Raw genomic sequence first — 20469 nt, forward strand, 5'->3', positions numbered from 1 at the left:
TAATAAAAGGTAAATATTTATTCGTGTGACAGACATACAGACCGATGGACGCAAGGACAATGATAGGGTGAGCACGCCAGTTCGACAAATTTAGGGCCACGCCACTAGTTTGAAGAGGTTAAGGTCACGGTACTAGATGGCCGAGGTTTTTGTTACAGAAATACTGTGTCGCACTCAATGTTACGGCACTATTGTGTCGCGGGTAATGTCACGGCATTATTGTGTCGTTTATATTGTTACGGCACTTTTGTGTCGAGGTTTTTGTTACAGAAATATTGTGTCGCACTCAATGTTACGGCACTATTGTGTCGCGGGTAATGTCACGGCATTATTGTGTCGTTTATATTGTTACGGCACTTTGTGTCGAGGTTTTTGTTACAGAAATACTTTGTCGCACTCAATGTTACGGCACTATTGTGTCGCGGGTAATGTCACGGCATTATTGTGTCGTTTATATTGTTAAGGCACTTTTGTGTCGAGGTTTTTGTTACAGAAATACTGTGTCGCACTCAATGTTACGGCACTATTGTGTCGCGGGTAATGTCACGGCATTATTGTGTCGTTTATATTGTTAAGGCACTTTTGTGTCGAGGTTTTTGTTACAGAAATACTGTGTCGCACTCAATGTTACGGCACTATTGTGTCGCGGGTAATGTCACGGCATTATTGTGTCGTTTATATTGTTACGGCACTTTTGTGTCGAGGTTTTTGTTACAGAAATACTGTGTCGCACTCAATGTTACGGCACTATTGTGTCGCGGGTAATGTCACGGCATTATTGTGTCGTTTATATTGTTAAGGCACTTTTGTGTCGAGGTTTTTGTTACAGAAATACTGTGTCGCACTCAATGTTACGGCACTATTGTGTCGCGGGTAATGTCACGGCATTATTGTGTCGTTTATATTGTTAAGGCACTTTTGTGTCGAGGTTTTTGTTACAGAAATACTGTGTCGCACTCAATGTTACGGCACTATTGTGTCGCGGGTAATGTCACGGCATTATTGTGTCGTTTATATTGTTAAGGCACTTTTGTGTCGAGGTTTTTGTTACAGAAATACTGTGTCGCACTCAATGTTACGGCACTATTGTGTCGCGGGTAATGTCACGGCATTATTGTGTCGTTTATATTGTTAAGGCACTTTTGTGTCGAGGTTTTTGTTACAGAAATAATGTGTCGCACTCAATGTTACGGCACTATTGTGTCGCGGGTAATGTCACGGCATTATTGTGTCGTTTATATTGTTAAGGCACTTTTGTGTCGAGGTTTTTGTTACAGAAATATTGTGTCGCACTCAATGTTACGGCACTTTTGTGTCGCGGGTAATGTCACGACATTATTGTGTCGTTTATATTGTTACGGCACTAGATGGCCGAGGTTAAGGTGACGTCACTCTTGTGGCGAGGATAGGGTCACAGCACAATTGTTACAAGGATACGGTCACGGCAATGGAATTATGTTAAGTTCAGGTCACTATTGTGGCTAGGATAGGGTCACAGCACAATTGTAACAAGGATACGGTCACGGCAATGGAATTATGTTAAGGTCAGGTCACTATTGTGGCTAGGATAGGGTCACAGCACAATTGTTACAAGGATAGGGTCACGGCAGTGGAATTATGTTAAGGTCAGGTCACTATTGTGGCTAGGATAGGGTCACAGCACAATTGTTACAAGGATACGGTCACGGCAATGGAATTATGTTAAGGTCAGGTCACTATTGTGGCTAGGATAGGGTCACAGCACAATTGTTACAAGGATACGGTCACGGCAATGGAATTATGTTAAGGTCAGGTCACTATTGTGGCTAGGATAGGGTCACAGCACAATTGTTACTAGGATACGGTCACGGCAATGGAATTATGTTAAGGTCAGGTCACTATTGTGGCTAGGAGATGGTTACAGCACAATTGTTACAAGGATAGGGTCTCGGCAATAGAATTATGTTAAGGTCAGGTCACTATTGTGGCTTGGATAGGGTCACAGCACAATTGTTACAAGGATAGGGTCTCGGCAATAGAATTATGTTAAGGTCAGGTCACTATTGTGGCTAGGATAGGGTCACAGCACAATTGTTACAAGGATAGGGTCTCGGCAATAGAATTATGTTAAGGTCAGGTCACTATTGTGGCTAGGATAGGGTCACAGCACAATTGTTACAAGGAGAGGGTCACGTTAATGGAATTATGTTATGGTCAGGTCACTATTGTGGCTAGGATAGGGTCACAGCACGATTGTTACAAGGATAGGGTCTCGGCAATAGAATTATGTTAAGATCAGGTCACTATTGTGGCGAGGATGTGGTCACAGCACAATTGTTACAAGGACAGGGTCACGGCAATGGAATGATATTAAGGTCAGGTCACTATTGTGGCGAGGATAGGGTCTCGGTACTAGATGGCCGAGGTTAAGGTCACTATTTGGCGAGGATTGGGTCACGGCACTATATGGCCGAGGTTAAGGTCACGTCACTATTGTGGCGAGGATGTGGTCACAGCACAATTGTTACAAGGACAGGGTCTCGGCAATGGAATTATATTAAGGTCAGGTCACTATTGTGGCGAGGATGGGGTCACGACACTAGATGGCCGAGGTTAAGTTCAGGGGATAATGTGCCGGGGTAATTGGTGGGGGGGACTAGAGGGCGAAATCTGAATAAAAACACGAAAGCGTCAGTAAATACAGAAGGTAAGTGGCCTGGGTTCGATTTTTGTATCTTTGGAATGCAACCTGCAGTGCATGGAGCCCGGTATTTGATCTGTGATGTTGTTTTCCTTCTGTTTATTTATGTGTGCGTCACAACTGTTTAACGTTTCCTGTTGCATTTGTCTGCCTTCGAAATTGCCTAAGCTGCCCCTGCGTCTTTCGTATTTGCGACGTGCATTCTATGTGGCCAGCCGGTCCTGACGTTCTTGAATTTTATATGACGTTTACAGCGAGGAAGATTATTTATTTAGGTCGGATTTTAAGCACGATAAGAAGTTTAGGTTCACTAATCACGGATTTTGTATTGAAATTATCTCATTTGTCCGGTTTTCAGTGTGTGGTTCGCGAGTTTAATTTCTTGTGCTCGCGGGAGGAGACGCGTCGTGTCTATTTATTAGTAAATCGCCAATTTAGCGCCTGCGCAGTGGGTTAAAACTGCTGTATAAAGAATATTGTAGTTAAAGGGCGGATTTTTTGATTTAGCGATTCTTATTTTCAAGCAGGGGCGTGTCCCCCTTCATCCTCCTTCTGAAAAGTGAGTGTTCAATCTAATACAAGGCTCTCTCAAGTATGTGCGTCGCTGTGCTGTGCTGTGTGGTGGTGTTGTGTTGTGCTATGTGGTGGTGTTGTGTGGTGTTGTGTTGTGCTGTGTGGTGTGGTGTTGTGATTTTCAGTTTCAGGCATCGATCCAAGGACATCTTCTAGAGGAGCAGCGCGTACTCTGTAACGTAGAACCAAAACTTTCTTTTCTAACTCTTTTGGATGGGCGTTCTTTTGCAGGACATTAGCTGGGACACGGTCTTTTCATGTCAGTCCGCCCCCAGGCTGGTCATGGCTTCATCTTAGTACCGTGTGTGTTAGGTTTCTCTTTGTGTTTAAAGCTCTCTTTCAGGCTTTATTGGGAACTGGAGATTCAACTTAGAGAAAAAGATTGAATGTTGTTACTTGGAAGAAACTCTTAGTGCGCGCGAATAATTATTACGTGACAATGAAATCCAGGTTATTAATCGGTCAGTTACATTCGCGTTTTGCGTGGAAGTTGGTATCTCCGAAATGCCGTAGGCGTTAGAATTTCACGCGAGTTGAAACTTAATCTCGTAATAATACGTTTATCGATAAATCAAATCGAGTTTGGATTGTTACTAGTATCGAAGCTGCGATTTCACCTCTTAATAGGACGAGAATTTTTGTTTTCTGTAATCACGTAGGCAAGTCAGAGTCAGATCGTTGGTAGGGCCTCGTTATCGAGATTTTCTTTTATAAGTGATCGGTTCGTCCGTCGAACTCGAGAGACTTTAGTTGCATCGTTGAGATTTGTTTTGCGATGAATTCGATTCAAGTGACTGAGAAGAAGAGGTTGAGTTGTACCACTGAAAGTGGGCAACTCGAATCATCAGATATTCCACGCCGTCATTAAATCACGCAGTTTGTGTATCTGCAACAGAAGAGAGAGATTAGGATTGCCAACGGCACAGGTAAGTTGATTGCGTTGAAGCTGTTAATTCACGTTTGTTTGTTGCTGTTCTTATAGAAGACGTTTCGTTTGTTTTGATTGTTTCAGGTCCCGCTCACATCCTGTGCCTCAGCGTGGCGAGCGGGTGAAACAAAGAACGGTGCATTCCCGAAATTTAGGTCAAATTTGCATTATTGAGAAAACACTAAATTATGGTTAAAACCTTTTTATTTGTCTGGATATTTATAAATCGTGATTTTTTTTTGTAACTGTGTCTTTGGGGCTATAATTTTTCGGTATGAACCTTAGTTCAAGTCCGATATTTGTTATTTAAAGACGGATGTGCCGAAGGTAACTGGTGGTTTTCGAAATACTCAAATCAAGGGGTGTCATTCTCTTGTTAGGTTGATAAGGTTCTAGTTGTCTATTTTCTCCAATGTTGAGAAGGGGATTTACGCATTTGTAGTGTTATCATAATGCTTTCTTTTAAAGCAGAGGTGTCTTATGACATATTTTTGGGACGAACCAAGTAATTTTAAGTTGCCACTTCACAGGAATGCATCGTTCTTTGGCCAAACAGGATGATCTTATAATGCAAATTTAAATAAAAAAAATTATTAAGTTTTATACGAATCAGTATCATAGCAACCTTAAATTATTTTTTTACATGCAACAGCGAATTTTTTTTACAGTGATGATAAGGTAATTGGTATCCTTTTTAAATGACATATTTTCTTCTGCGTTATTTTATACTGAGTCTAAAATGAAGTCTTAACGGATAGACGAAACAGAATAAAATTTTAATAACAGACATAGAATTCAGTGATATTACCAAATAAAATTTTGTCTGTGAAATTAATTATCTTGGCTTTGAAAAGAATTTACATGCCCCTGAAACAGAATGTTACAGCTGTAAAATTGCATAGAATATTGTGGATTTTATATGGCACAAAAGGAAGGAAGGAGATAATTAAGAACACACTGAAACGTTTCTTGTGTTGTTCTTGCATTAACGACTAACATATTTCCGTTAAAATTGAGTTAACCTGATCGTGTGTAAAACATTGTCGAAATTATTATTTTTCATCCTCTCATCACAAGCAAATATTCGAATTTCAGAAAAATATATTTATTCATATAAATCACTCTCTTTAATGTGATGGGTTGTATAATGAATCGTTAGGTAGGTGTAACTACGATTTTAAAATTATAATTTTTCAAATGTTTTTGACCTATCCTGCTATTATTTTTCGATATGAAAATTATACATTACGTAATATAGTGTCTTACTACAGATTTTTACTCAGTATTTCGGATATACGTGTAGGATTTGTCTTGCATTTTCAAGTTAGGATAGATTTTCTGGTTTTTGGGCGAGGCTTGCGCCGGCCCCAAATCTCCACCTTTTCGACTTTGACCTTCCATGCTTCGCAGTTATGAGTTTTATTTAATACTACGTGTGCAATGAAATTTGACGTGGCACATTATCGATACGAAATGTAAATAATTTCCTTCCAAACATTCTCTTGTTTCGAAATTCGTACCTAATAACCTCACTCGTCATTGTGTTTGCCATGCTGACTTACATCACACGCAAAATTAATGAACGTACCCAAACATTAGTTGAACGTGAACGAAACCTGGTGGGTTTATATGGGAATTACTTAGTACCCAAATAGTCATACGGTCACGTTGATGAAGTTTGGTATGTCAAACGAGAGAGCACAATTTATTTAATGCTTAACAAAAATGGCAGATGAACTCAAAAACACTAGTGAAAGTAACGGACCCATCCTTCATGTTATAGTCGTAGGTTTTCATCATAAAAAGGGATGTCAGGTACGTTTTTTTAAGGCTTCGTTATATATTAACTTATTTTTAGTAATTTGAGGTTATATTGTAGATGTCAAGTATAGAATAGAATATGTTGTGAGAAGATCATGTTTTGTGAACGAGTTAAAATAATAGCTCTAATTAATTGCAAAATCATTTCAGGTGGAATATTCCTTTCCACCACTGCTAGAAAGCGATCCACATGCATGCCCCGCAGGATGGAAATATTTGCCAACATTGGCATTACCTGATGGTTCACACAACTTTGATGAAGACACAGTCTTTTTTCATTTACCAAGTTTGTCTGATCCTAAACGGACTGTATATGGAATATCCTGTTTCCGACAGATTCCTGTTGAGGTAAAAAACTGAAAATATCAATTAAGACAAGTATGAAGAGGGTTCTGACATTTCACTCAAAACCCAGAAAGGCACCATATTCAAAGACTAGATAATTTTTGTAAATGCTTTGGAACATGTGATATATAATTAATTACACAGTTTAGTAATCAGAATGGTGTGCCTTATACATGCATGAGATAGATTCTTTTTTGGTGTTTGTGAGGCCATTTAGACACATGAGAGTTCTGGTATAAAGAAAAAGAATGACAGATTGCAACAATTCTGGCCTTTTTTTTTACTGCTTACTGCTTGTTATTTCTCAAATGTATTCAGTGTTTATGAAACCTGGAAGTTTTCACCTATTTTCTTGTTTGGGCACACAATTTTACATAAATTATATGTGCTTATGTTTATTTAAGGCAATGCCTAGTTTTGCAAAAACATTTGGTGCATGTATGTTGTTACCCTGGTAATCACAACATTTTACCAACCAGATTTTCTTTATACATGTAAACAAACTAAGAAGTGAAGATTTCTGTCTTCTGGGCTGTTGCACCGTGTAGTCTAGTCGATGCTAACCAACGTTTCAGAGGTCATACTGCCTCCGTCATTGCCCTGATAACGGAGGCAGTATGACCTCTGAAACGTTGGTTAGCATCGACCAGACTACACGGCGCAACAACCCATATGACAGAAATCTTCATACTCAACGCTGTGAAAACCTCAGATCTTACAAACTAAGAAGTGTTAGCTCATTGATCCAAAGCGTAGGAATGAATGTTATTCTGTGTGTTGATTTTGCTCTCTACAGAAATTTTAGTGGGATACTTTCAACTCTTGCTTTCTGTTTTGGAGGCCGATTCATTCAACATGAACTTGTCTTGCAATGTTCCTCATATTCTTCAGATGTGCACTATGATACTGTTTTATTGTCTTATTTTAATTTCTGATTGGAAATATTATTGATTGCATCCTTTCACTTTTCTAGTAACAAGAGTGTTCTGATTCGTGGTACTATGCCTTTGTAATATATATCATTTTTAGCTGTCTGCATGTCCATTATATGAAACATTTGGAAATGTTATTACTAGGCTTTCTCTGTTTTCATGAGGAACACAATTTGAATATCGGCCAGAAAAGATTGTTCTGAGGAGTATTTTGTCTAATTACCAGTCACAAGAAGTCTTCAGAATGAGATTTAGGTACTTGTTGGTTATCGGGACACAAAACGGGAGAGTCGAATATCTGGACTTGGAAATATAATAATTTGTCATTTATTGAAATAAAATATAATAACTTTCAAGTATATGTCATTTATCCACACGCATTAACCTAACCTAATCTAACCTATTTTTAAAGCAATGTGTCCCGATAACCCACAAGTACCGAGATTTATTTATGGTGTTATTTATTTATTAATTGCCCACAAATGAAGTGAGCAACTGAAAATGCAAAAGTTTCAACTACATACATAAAACTTTAAGATGTGGCTGTTACAGGTGTGTATAAATTATTTTATGTCACATTGCAGAAACTAAAGAACCGCACAGCAGACATTACTCGGGGAACAGTACAAAAGTCTGTGTGTGTTCTTAGCACCCTACCGCTCTATGGACACATCCAGGTGAAGATGGCGCTCATCACACATGCTTATTTTGATGAGGGAGATTTTAGCAAAGTACAGCTGCTCCACGACACATACTATCATCTTAATTCGTGTCTTGCTGAAGTAGACTTGTTGCAGTCTTCCACCCCACAGCTGTACGTTGGTAAGTCAATGTTAATAATCCTGTTCTGTAATAAAATCTTCTTGGGTTATTAGCTGCATTCTTAAGGAATAAAATTCTTGACAATTTGGAGATTATGTCTCTATCTGTGTCTTTGAACATGATGAGTGATACAAATTGCCATTTCACATAACCCATTCTTTATTCATCATGAACTTGCTGAAGTGAAAGCATTGCATAGTCAAATGATTGTTTACCTCACACAAATATGCCTTAATGTTTCACAGCCTGGATGTGATGGAGTGATGTGGTCACCCTTATAGTTGCCGTAGCATAACTTGTAATATTGAATGAGTGAATCTGAAAATATTTGAGTTGTTCGAGCTGCCCTGTCCTGTGTCTGCATTGAAATAAAATCTTCTGTGATGTCATTACACAGGTGTCCTATATATGTTGGTTTTTTTTTTTCAGGTTGTTTACTCTGCTAAATTTACTGTGACTGAATGTTGTTCTTGAGTTTGAAATTTCTTCTCATGATTCAGCTAGTACTTAATTTTAATGAAGTACAGGAATGAACCCAGCAACAAAATGTAGGTCATGTTTATCGTAGGTTTAGTTTTGGTTTTTATTATGTTGTCTGATGTACTGCGAATATTTATATTCTTTCTTTGTTTCTTCCCAGTATTGTTGATTCATCTTCAGTTAGTTAACCTTTGAGGGATAAGTTAAATTTAGCATTTGGTCAGGACTTGTCATTATCAGATGTCTTTTATGACTTGAATCTACCCTATGAATGTGACACATGGAGGCACTCCTCACCTTATGCTGTTTTTCTTGTTCTGCAATTTCTTTTTATGATTGGTTCAGGACTTGGCTGACATTTCAGTTACATTGTTTTCAGGTCTCTCGGCTCGAGATCTGATCCTGCAGTTCCGACATAAGGCACTGATTTTGTTCAAACTGTTGCTCTTGGAACGCCGCATAGTGTTTTACCGTTCACCTGTTCAGCCTCTGTGTGCTGCCATATTATCACTCCTGTCCTTGCATCCGGCCATGATCGAGTGCGGCCTGCAGGAATCAGCATGTGTAAAGTGAGTAATGTAGAGCTAAAGGCTTGAGTCTTTGCGCAGAAAAATAAGCATTTTAATCTGATCTAGGTCTCGGTATCTTTCCCGTAATCTTCACGTACGCTCTGTCAGAAGGGTTGTTAACCCTATGAGGTTTTATATTTGGATGTAAGACATCCAGCCAACTAGTCAAACTTAATGTGTTGTGCAAGAGAATAATTTTCTGAATATCAGACTGAGTTTGCAGATGCCGCTGTTGAAGGCTTTTTACGAGGTCAGACGACAACGAAACAGGTTGAGGAACTGAAATGTACATCAAGACACAATTTTGCTTCACTGGTTCTGAGTGTTAATATTGTTCAAGGTATATCATGTGAGATGTGTTTACGAATAAGAATGTGGTTAAAGTATTTCAAAACAACCACGCTTGCTCACTCAGTCTGGTGATGGCGACACATGACGGATCTTTGCTTAATTTTAGACCATCAAGACCGATGTCACCGATTCCAGAATTTACAGATGTATTATCAGAGGTCATGAAATCTGATGGTATTTCTGACACAAAAGTTGCGAAAGATGATGCTGGAACAGTCGGAAATACAGTTTGGTCTGACGATGACAAATGTAGTGAATCAGTGCCTCACAGTTCAGAAGATACACCCAGGTCAATATTGGACAATGAGGTGTCTGAAGACATTGATCCAGTTTGTAAGGCTACTGAAATGGGGTCAGGCAACTCATTTGAAAATCTGCAGAATCAGAAACCCATTCAAGCTGGTGGCAGTCCCATGGAAGAACACTGGTTGGAAGTAAGTATTTTGATAGAGTCTTTCATAGGTGATTAGTTGAATCCTGATATAATTCTCTCCTACTTAATGGCCTGGAGGTGTCGCTGTTTCCATTATTTTGCGTCATATTCCGGATAATCTCTTTGTAGGTTTGTCTGAATCTCCACCTTGTTCTTGTTATTTGTTATTGTGCCTACCACTCATTCTACAAAGATTAATTATCAAGTTTTTTCTGATGTAATGAAACATTGTTCTGCAAAAAATGTGAAGTTTATTGGGTCCCTGAGAAACTTAAAATCAAGTGACGTTTGTTTATTCGCATTTGTCATGTTACAGGTATCTGCAACTTGTGATGGAAAGCTGCCCAATTCAGACAGTGTTGGCAGTCTCTCGACCGTCGGTGCCGGTGGAGCGGAACGAGAGAACCACGACCACGTACATTTACCTCGTGACAGCAGTATTGAGACAATAGGTGACACTAATGTGCAGTCGAATATAGCAGCCATTGCACAGATCAGTATTGACCAATGTGGTCTGCCCCTCATGCTTTTCACACAGGTAGGCTAATATTGCATTACTACTGTTGTCCGAGGTAAAAGAAATATGTGACATTTTGGAGGGTGTGTGTTCCTGAAGATTGTTTATATTTTATTGTCCAGACGTTGGATGTTATCAAAGGAAAATCGTGATCTGTTGGTAGAGTAGTGAAATCAAGATGGTGTTGGACATATAGTTTGGATTGGGAAACATGAAATAAATACTGACTTTGAGTGTATAATCTTTTGGAAGCATTCACTTATAAGACCAAGGAGTTGGGATGGTAATATTGACAATGATCTTTAGGAAATAAATTATGATGATGGGAGATGGATGAAACTGATGTAACCAGTGTTGAACCTTCAAGTTCCCATATCCGAGTATTAATATTTTGCTGTACATATATCACTTGTGTTTGTAGGGGTATCTGTGCCATCCATACTTGTCTCTTCCCTACCTGGACCTACTTAGTGACATCAATGTGAGAGGGTACTTGGTTGGAGCAACCAATGTCCTCTTCAAGCAGAAAAAGCAGCTGGTAGACGTTCTTGTAGAGGTAAGGTGGTTTACTTACTGTAAACCAATTAACATACGATTTCCAGTCTTTATGAGGGTGGTAACTGTGTGGAACATTCTGTGCATGTGAAAGGGACTTAGCAGTCATAATGCTCTTCTTCTTCTTGTGTGGCTCTCCGGTCCGTATTCGGTCCACGGCCTCCTCAATTCTCCTCTTCTGTTCAGTCATCTGTTAGGTCCGTCTGTCCAAGGCTTTGATCGAGGTTTCGAAACGTCTTCCTTTTTACGGTGCAAGGTTGTTAGCCTTGCGACCAACCCCCAACCTGGCGGACTGGGGTACCTGTCTTAATCGGACCTCTCCCCCTCGACCAATCTGGCTAGGGAGGCCCTACCAGTAGCTGTTGGGGTCACTGAGGTACTCAAGCCCCACCACCACAACAAGGTGCAGGTACCATTAAGTGGGGAAAATTGAAGTTCTATGTCTCATAATTTTCTGGCAGGTTGAAGGGGCTCGAGTAGAAACTCAGGATCCAGAACTGCGTCGGCAGTTGCATCTAACAACAGAAGACCTTAGGTTTGCTGATTTCATTGTGAGGCATGTGGCAGAAGAGCGTCACGATGTGTTCCTTGATGGTGTCGGTTGGGAGGGCGGAGATGAGTGGATTCGTTCGCAGTTCAGAGTTTATCTACTGTGTCTCCTTCGCACATCACTTTTGCAAGGTGCGGGTTCTTTAATTTTAGTTGTGTTAGTATGGAGCCTCATTGTTACATTTTGTATTAGGACTTTATGCCTTTATGATGTACATGTTGAATTTAACACATATAAATTTTAGTGGTTGTGACAAACTATGTGGAATTACATAATTTAGATAGTAACATTTCATACACACCTGATTTACTGATTATGGTGTCGTGACTGAGTCACAGGCGCCTTATTTTTTAGTTTTGGGTAATAATGTGAAGACGAGGTTTCAATAAGTTAGATGAAACTTTGGGGATGTGTTGTAACCCTTCTGCTGAATAGCTGGCAGAGTCATGTAAATGATGTTGACAGTTTCTTTTTCAGTGCCAGATGATATCATTATCTTATTTTGGTGGTTTTGAAATTTTGACCTTATAAAAGAAGAACTGGTCAGTTATGGGTGAGCTATCTGAGGCGGGAATATTCTTAAACATTATTCCGTATTCTGCAGATGGCAGTCGAGAGGCAGAACATTTCAACTCAAGTTTCATGGCAGCTTGGAAGGCAACTCATAATTATAAGATATGGGTTAGTGGGGAGCACACTGGAATCTGGGATCTGAACCCAGGACATCCATTTGCTGGTCAGCTGTCAGTTGCAGACATGAAGCTTCGATTGGCACAGTAAGTTTTAAGATATGTTATAACAATTTTCCATCACTTCCTTCCCAGATTTCATGTAAAAGGCCAACATTGCAGGATCGTGATTGCTCTTTTATATTCTAGTACAATGCAGAACACAGAGGGAGGTCGCAAGTTGAATCAGGCCATGGTTTCAACCGGTCGAGCTGTTGCTACCACAGGCCGAGCTGTTGGTGAGTGTCATTGCAGTGTGTGAAGCTCATGTTTATAGTGAAATAATATAATTGTGCACTTGATTTAAGGAAATTAAGTGTGTCTAGTGATAGTGAAGAATGAAATAGGTCTTCACTTGGTGTAAAAGTGAGGTAAGTTTTCATTAAGGTATTAAGCAAACATTATTTTTTGTTTTTCTTGGTTCTTTCAGGCCAGTTTTTGAAATAGAAAGTGACATCTGATTCTGCTGTCCTGTTCAGTTCATTGTAACATAATCATACAAAATAACCTCAGAAGTTGTTACATACCATTGATAAGGTCAGTCAGTATGCTGTAGTCTGGATAACTGGGGTTCAAGTCCCTACAGGATAGAATTTCTCTCCTTGCCACCATGTCTATACTGGCTCTGGTGACCACCAGGCTCATACCCATTGGCTGCTGGAGTTTGTTCCTCTTAGATAAAGTAGCCAAGGAGTGAAGCTAACCACTTACCTTCATCTAGAGTCAAGGTTAGAAATGTGTGGAGCTATGCCTCCATTCTCCCATACATCTGTACGGTGTGGTGGTTGATCAAACATGAGGGACGTTATCTTTTTTTACCTCAATTTCCTTAATCCAAGCTTTTTCTGTGTAGTGAGATGACATATTTGAAATCATATAAAATGTGTTTGTAATGACATAGATTCTGTGTGTCTACAGGTGGAGCTCTGTCACAAGCGCGTGGAGCATTGTCAAGCTGGTGGAGCACATTGACCACTGCTCAGAGTCCTGAGGGCTCAGCCCCTGTCACCGTGGCTGAAGAGGTCAATACTTACGAGGATGAGGAGAACAGTCAGGACGACTGCGCTGATGGAAGGCAACGGAGAGTTGAAGAACTTGAGTCTGGTAAGTTTGTGAGGTTGTGTTCACGCTCTCCCTATTCTCTTTTGGGTCATGTGTCTCCTCAGTGGTCAATTATTCACCATCTTGTTGATGCTCTGAAGCTAATTCTGTTATTGTCCTTTCATAACACACATTCATACATTGCCATTTTCATTTCACCAAAGTTTATTTCGGTATTTATAATTTCAGATGTGGATGTTATTCTGGTTTCAGGTTTTGCCCAAACTTGACTTTAATCTTTCATTAAATTTCCCAGTTTGAGATTGTGTCTCTAAAGTGGCCCATCCACGTATGAGTCTGACTTGCGAGTCTGGCTTGGCGAGCTTGCCTCGTGAGCCGGGTTCGGATATATTTCACCACACATGCATAGCAGACTCGGCTCGTGACACCCCACTCACAAACGAGTTTGGTTCAATGGAACCCGAGCCGAGCCGGACTCGCAAGCCAGACTCGTACGTGGATGGGCCGCTTAACAGTCCTATATGAAGCAGTCCTTGCTTAATTTAAAGTGTTGTCTCTCAGGCAAAGTTAATAATTTTTTGTTCTAGCAGTGAGCAAAATAGTACAATTTCTTGTCTTCAAAATATCTGACCGGGATATGTATATACAGGTGTGCATACACTGTAATTCTTTTCACAACATTTGCCACTTTTTTGATTTTAGAAACTTCAACTTGGAGATGGAGGAGAACTAAGAAAACTGAACTTTTAATCCACCTTCAGTATGATAATCTCAGTATTTTCCTTGTGTATTTATTCGAGCTATTATATTAGCCTTTATCATTTTCATACAACTTTTGTTCTACCTATTTCAATTCTGCATCTCTTTGTTCTCAGTAGTTTGCAAGTCTGCCGATGTCAGAAACCAGCAGGCGAGAACAGACAACTGTAGTAACCAGGTTCAGAACAGGGAGCCCTCAAGAAAACATCCGACCAATGGCAGCATCATACAGCCCTCTGCACAGAACATACTCGACAATAATGCAGCACAAGACCTTCTTGATGCTTTGCAACAAAATGTTGGCAGTACTGCAACACAACAACTCCCCAGGGGAATTGACTGTAATCCAGCGTCAAAAATACCGGATGAGATGAATATTAATGCTGTATGGCAGTTGAAGATGCAGCATGGCTGTAGCCCTCTGACGTTGACTGTTGGAAGCAGTGGTTATGATGAACCCAAACTGCCACAAGAACCAGCTGGTTAAATCCTCCAGATTTATTTATTTATTAGGTTGACGTTTCCTGGGATGAACGTAGAGGGTTGATCTAACGGATAGATTAGATTAATTTCTCATAAGGAATATTAAGTACAGTAGACGTTAATAGCTTAACACTGTGATACAGAGACGCACATAACACTACAGTCTACAACAGCTTTAATTTTTTTTTTAATAAAGTATGTTCACTATGATGGCCACGTAGTGTACAGCTTGTTGATTAATTTTTTTGTGATTTGTGTACAAATTTTTCTGTTATAATGTACCTTAGCTCTCAAATGTTCCAAGATCCTAGCATGCGTTTTCTCTTTTAGTGAAGTTACGTAATCACATTGGCTGATCAGTCACTTCCCGACAATAGCAGAGGGAATGGTCTGATGTTAACAAGTCCTCTCTCTGTCTCGTTAATGCCGCAAAAGTAGAAACTCTCATATGCTTTTAATATTTGGACTGTAATGTTAGTTATGTACTACTCTGTATAGTGGATTATGTAGTATGAACTCAGAAGTGTGGTGAGCATGTTTATTGTGCATGTAGCTGTGGCAATTCTCGTTCAGAAGTAAATTATGTGTTTAGTAACTAGTTTTGCTTATTATATTGAAATGTAGTTTTTATAGTCTAGATTTGTTCCTGATGTACAGTCTTATTACTTTGTCAGAGGATGAATTCTTTAATATTATTGCTTCTCTTTCTGTGTCTGAATGCTCGTTGCAGTTTACTTGTATGTTCCGAATGATGTTCTTCATTGCTGTAGGTTTTAACTATATATTTATAGTGCATCAGTGAGTTAGTGAACAAGATATGTCTTAGAAGTATGTGATCTTAAGTGCAGACAAAATACTGTTAGTAACGTGATAGTTAAGTCTGAATGGTAAACAAGCAGTAGAAGGTAGAATAGAACTTAGTTGTTTCAACTGTGGTTTTCTAGGTTGCGATGTGGTGTAATCTTGTACGTGGTTACCAATCTTCTTCTTCTATGGCTCTCCGGTCCTTATTCGGTCCATGGCCTCCTCAATTATCCTCTTCCATTCGGTCCTCCGTTAGGTCCGTCTGTCCAAGGCTTTGATCGAGGTTCCGAAACGTCTTCCTCTTTATGGCGAAAGGTTGTTAGTCTTGCGACCAACCCCCAACCTGGAGGACCAGTGTATCTGTCTTAGTCTGACCTCTCCCCCTCGACCAATCTGGCTAGGGAGGCCGTACCAGTAGCTCTTGGGGTCACTGAGGTACTTGAGCCCCACCACCATGACAAGGTGCAGGTACCATTAAGTGGGGACATGGTTACCAATGTTTCTTTGTAACGTTGGGAACCTCCCACAAGATTAAACATTGTCGCAATGCAGATGATAACAGTTGGCATCTTTACCGCTGTGGGAGCCTGTAATCTCAGAATTTAAGTTGCAGTTAACATAAGTCTCTCAGAGAATTAATCAACACTTACTACAATGAGAGCCTCCAGGCACACAAACTGGATGAAGATTTCCGTTCAGTTATAGGAGATTCCTTCTTATGTATCTATAACTCCAGGTACTTACATTCTCTGATCTTCTTCATATTCTGTCCTGGCAAGAGACATTCTTAACACTGTCAGGATTGGGAGGGACGTGTTTTGGTTCTGTATCTCTAATACTGGCCATTTTGAGTGCATTTAAACTGATTTTTATTCTGTATCAGAATTTAAACCTTTGTGGTTGATTTATTTAATCTTAAATGTCAGTAGGTATGGTTCTATTGGAAGCTGACGTTGCAATCAATAAGTTAGCCTTCTCCATAATATGGCTAGGAATATGATGCAATGTTCTCACAGTTATCAGATATCTAGCATTATTTTTCTGCTACTTTCCCTATAGATCCAAACGTAATAAGTGTTTATTCTTTATCACACATCCAAGTATTTTTGGTATACCCATTTTTTGGACTTTAGTAAGTGCTATTTGCCATCTTGTATATTCATATTTACAAAATATTGGGCTATTCAGGTATAAAAGTAGGAGAGCCATAGTTTTGTAGAAATACGTTTGAAGAACTTTTGTAGTATCGAAGTAGATGCTTGCGGGGTGGTGTGGATATAATAATAGTAATAATAACTGAAATGCACACAATGGCATGTTTAATTCTCCTCGTGGTTGATTTATTTAATCTTACATGTCAGAGATACGCAAAAAACATGTAAAGATGCAAAACTGTGTCCATATTTTTTTAGTCTCTTTTAACTGAAGGTAAGGTTTCAAGTGTTAATGTCTTACTTTGTGTAGCCTGTCCTCCATTTGGGTTTATTTGTAAGAAATTGAAAATTAATTCTGTGTTTTGTTTCATAAAACAAATACAATACAGCTTCATTTACCTGAAAGTAATTTTGAAAACTGAATTATAGTTGTTAATCTCATGTTTACAGTATTACATCTATTTAAAGTGGCCCATCCACATACGAGTCTGGCTTGCGAGTCCGGCTCGACTCGAGTTCTATTGAGCCAAACTCGTTTGAGGGTGGGGTGTCACGAGCCGAGTCTGCTATGCATGTGTAGTGAAATATATCCGAGCTCAGCTCATGAGTCAAGCTCGCCGAGCCAGACTTGCAGGTCAGACTCGTACGTGGATGGGTTGCTTAACTCACCAATTTATTGTAATGACATCAGCTTAACAGTTTACTATTGCATACAAAGTACAAACCTAAGGAAAAAATTTTCTGGTTTATGAAGCACGTTACCGTGCATACTTTGCCTTTTACACAAGGCTCAAAGAATTCACTGTTAATTTCCTGCAGTTTGCATTGTGTTTGGTGGTAAAAATAATTGGTGTGGTGTCAGATTCTGATGAAATATGTACCAGTTTTTTATAATATGAAATTAAGGAAAAAGTAAGCATCATTGTTAATGGAAGTTCTAATCTGCAGGAAGTTTGCAAAAGATTGCCCATAATGAAATCACCCTTATTTATTCAGTATTGGGAATAGTTGTATTTGTGTATTTTCCAGATATTTTGGATTTGTTCCATATCTTTTGAACAACAAACTTCACCTTGATGATGTTAAAAAGCAGCCGTGCTAATGCTGCCCTTAATATTTAAGAATGTTATGTTTGCTGTCATGTACGTAACATCATTGTAGTGGCCTTTGGTATAAAAGCTGTGGTATGAGATTTTAAGTTAAGTTTTTAACATTTTGTAGATTTTAAGAAATGTTTTTGTTGAACTTTATTTCATGTAAGTTCCTATGGTGGACAGAAACACAGTTTCTATGTTTTCAGTTCTGTATTTGTTTAACAGTAACCGTTTAAGGTCAGTATATTTTGACATGTCCCACGCCGTAGCCGCGCGGTCTGAGGCATCATGCTTCAGACCGGCGATACGGAATGCGCGCTGGTTTGAGTCTTGGGGGAGAGGAAATTTTCTCATGAGCTTTCGACCAGTGTATGGGACCGGTGCCAACCCAGCATCGTGAGAAAATTGGGGAGATACAATGAGTAGCGTAATCCGGTCAGGAAAGCTAGCGATGTCTGGGGGTTCGTCGTGCTGACCACACGTCACTCTATATCTGGTTGGATGATCGTTCATCTCTGCTTAGGCATGTGAACGTGAGGCCAGCAGTCAAGCTATTCATCTTTGGCTCTCTGGAGCTGTTACGCCACGGATTTAAAATATTTTGACATGTGACAGTACACCAGTTTACTTTATTTCGTCTTGTGAGAATGGTCAGTTTTACTGCTTTGTAAAAGTTATTAAAGTTTTAGGTGTACTTGCAGCCTCCTTCTTCAGGAACGTTTGGAGAAAAAAAAATTAAAAACATTAATTGTATCTATTAGAAGCAAATATGAAATTATTTATAGAATAGCTTAGGAAGATTATAAGGTTTGTGGTGAGCTTTTGTGAACATAGTAATGAACCTTTGGATTTTGTGAAAAGTAGGGAATATCTTGATGAGCCGAGTTACTGGTGATGCCATTTAATTACAGTATTAGAAGGTGGCACATCATAATCATTGAATATAAAGATCCAGTAGTGCCATAGTGATTATAAAACTGAAAATTTCAAGAGGAAATAAGCTGCAGAGGTGGTATGTGTTGTTTCCTTGCATATGTTTGGGCATTTTGTAGGAATTTGGGATTCTTATCCATTTGTTGTGAAATCCCTCCCGTTTTTTCATTATTAACGGAGACATGGAACCCTTGCCCCAAACAAAATTTTTATGTCAGGAGGGGATGAATGTTTTTACAAATCTAGATGATGTATTGTTTGTTTCCTATGTTTATAATAATTGTTTCTGTCATTTTATTATACTTTATTGATTTGTTATATACGCATTTTTTTTAAGAAATTAAATGTGTTGGTTGAGAATAGTGTGTTACTGTTGTTGCTCAGAATTATCAGCTTATCAGTTGTATCTCTTACTGAATCATTATTCAATGGATTGCCACAGTTTGAACACTCTTTGGTTATTTTATCTCCCATTCACTAGAACAACATGTTTCTGTCCATTGTGGCCATTATCAGGTTCATTTCCCTGCTTTTATGTCATTACACTGGAAATTATTCATTAACCATGTTCACAGGAATCCACCACTGGTCCCTGTTGTGAGTCGGATGAATCTAGTTCATAATCTCACACTTCATTTGTTCAAGAAAAATTTGATCTCTTGTCTTCATGCTCCTTTTTCTGTGTGGTCTCTCATCACACTTTATGACCAATAATTTGTATGAAATCATCTCCCATATATGCTACATACCCCACCCATCCTTGATTTCATAACCTTAACAGAATTTTGTTAAGTGTACAAATTTTGAAGCTCTTCATTATGCAGTTTGTTCCAGTCTCTTGCCCTTTCCGTCTTCGTGAAATTTCTTTGTCTTCATTGCGTACTTTGAGTAATGGAATAAAATTATTTCTTCACTTACAGTTTTATAGATTATTTAAATACCAACATTCTGTATAACAGTTTGACATGTGCATGTGACTGTGAAAGTCCCCTCATCACCGCCACGGAAAATAAATTTGTTGCCCATCTCTATAATTCACAAAAATTTGAAATTAGACAGGTCCTACCTTCTGCTTTGGCTCCTCTACCCTTGGCTCAGAGGTCCCAATGCTTCACAGCTAACTTTGTGGTCTTCCTTGAAGTACAGTACATCAGTTTTCACTTGAAGACACTGAGCTCTCAATCGGATACAATTGTTTCAGCCATATTCTGCCTCTTACCTGTTTGTACCATAGCATTGTTTTATTTTCTGTCACCTGCACAATTTTATCTTGCAAGAGAGACAGATTTTTCCATGGTCTGTCCTGCCCCAGAGATACTTGCCTGGTCACCCTTTTTCCCTTCGTCAGTATGGCCTTTAGTAACGTTAGCAGAGTGTTGTACAGGTACAACATCAAGCTTGTGGACTTCCTGCCAAGGAAGATTCCCAGTTTCCTTTAGCCTGTGAAGGATGACTACCATCTTCAGGGTGAGCATACTCACCCTGAAATGGCAACTGCATTATTTGTTGAAATGCTGGGTAGTTGCCAACATTCAACACAGTTTATCATCGAAAGCTGACGGTACACATTGTACAAGTGAATCAGTCAGAATATCATGAATGAAATACATGCTTTTCTCAATTAAATTTTGCCCTAGATCATTTACTGCAGTACTTTGCTATTAATTTAATGAGTTGGTTGTATGAATTTTACCTCAACTATAAAATTTCATGTCAACTTTTTGGGGGTTGTAAGGGGAACAAGTTAATTTTCACATTTTGAGGTAAATATGCCTGTTTGTACTTAAGATTTTTCTTTAGTATACCTGTTATAAATTGAAAGTCTAAAATTTAAAGTTCCTCAAATTGACCGCGAAATTGTCCGAAAATACCCGAAAGTAAAATGACATGACGTCA

General features: G+C 39.1%; 1 protein-coding gene across 2 annotated transcripts; it reads left to right on the forward strand.

Annotated features, from left to right (window-relative positions):
- Window positions 1-5713: 5713 nt before the first annotated feature.
- LOC110838000 (late secretory pathway protein AVL9 homolog) lies at window positions 5714-18933 on the forward strand. Of its 2 annotated transcripts, none has more exons than XM_087356587.1 (12): window positions 5714-5996; window positions 6153-6350; window positions 7864-8101; window positions 8961-9150; window positions 9608-9935; window positions 10251-10472; window positions 10873-11007; window positions 11468-11687; window positions 12161-12332; window positions 12435-12523; window positions 13203-13388; window positions 14225-18933. In XM_087356587.1, exons 1-12 carry the CDS (start codon window positions 5907-5909, stop codon window positions 14590-14592), a joined length of 2436 nt encoding a protein of 811 aa, XP_087212713.1. In that variant the 5' UTR covers window positions 5714-5906; the 3' UTR covers window positions 14593-18933. The 2 variants fall into 2 exon arrangements, with proteins under 2 accessions (XP_087212713.1, XP_021936448.2); XM_022080756.2 differs by having other exon boundaries at window positions 5716-5996; window positions 14222-18933.
- The last annotated feature ends 1536 nt before the right edge of the window (window positions 18934-20469 follow it).

This window comes from Zootermopsis nevadensis, unplaced genomic scaffold (assembly GCF_977971745.1).
Source record: "Zootermopsis nevadensis isolate Lab colony 2312 unplaced genomic scaffold, Znev_1.0 Znev_ptg000027l, whole genome shotgun sequence".
Lineage (NCBI taxonomy): Eukaryota > Metazoa > Arthropoda > Insecta > Blattodea > Termopsidae > Zootermopsis > Zootermopsis nevadensis.

Excerpts from the sequence above, each read along its gene's own strand:
- LOC110838000 (XM_022080756.2), top strand. The coding sequence starts at position 5,907 with ATGGCAGATGAACTCAAAAACACTAGTGAAAGTAACGGACCCATCCTT. Across the intron at positions 12,524-13,202 it reads TACCACAGGCCGAGCTGTTG|GTGGAGCTCTGTCACAAGCG; the intron begins GTGAGTGTCATT and ends GTGTGTCTACAG. Across the intron at positions 13,389-14,221 it reads AGTTGAAGAACTTGAGTCTG|TAGTTTGCAAGTCTGCCGAT; the intron begins GTAAGTTTGTGA and ends CTTTGTTCTCAG.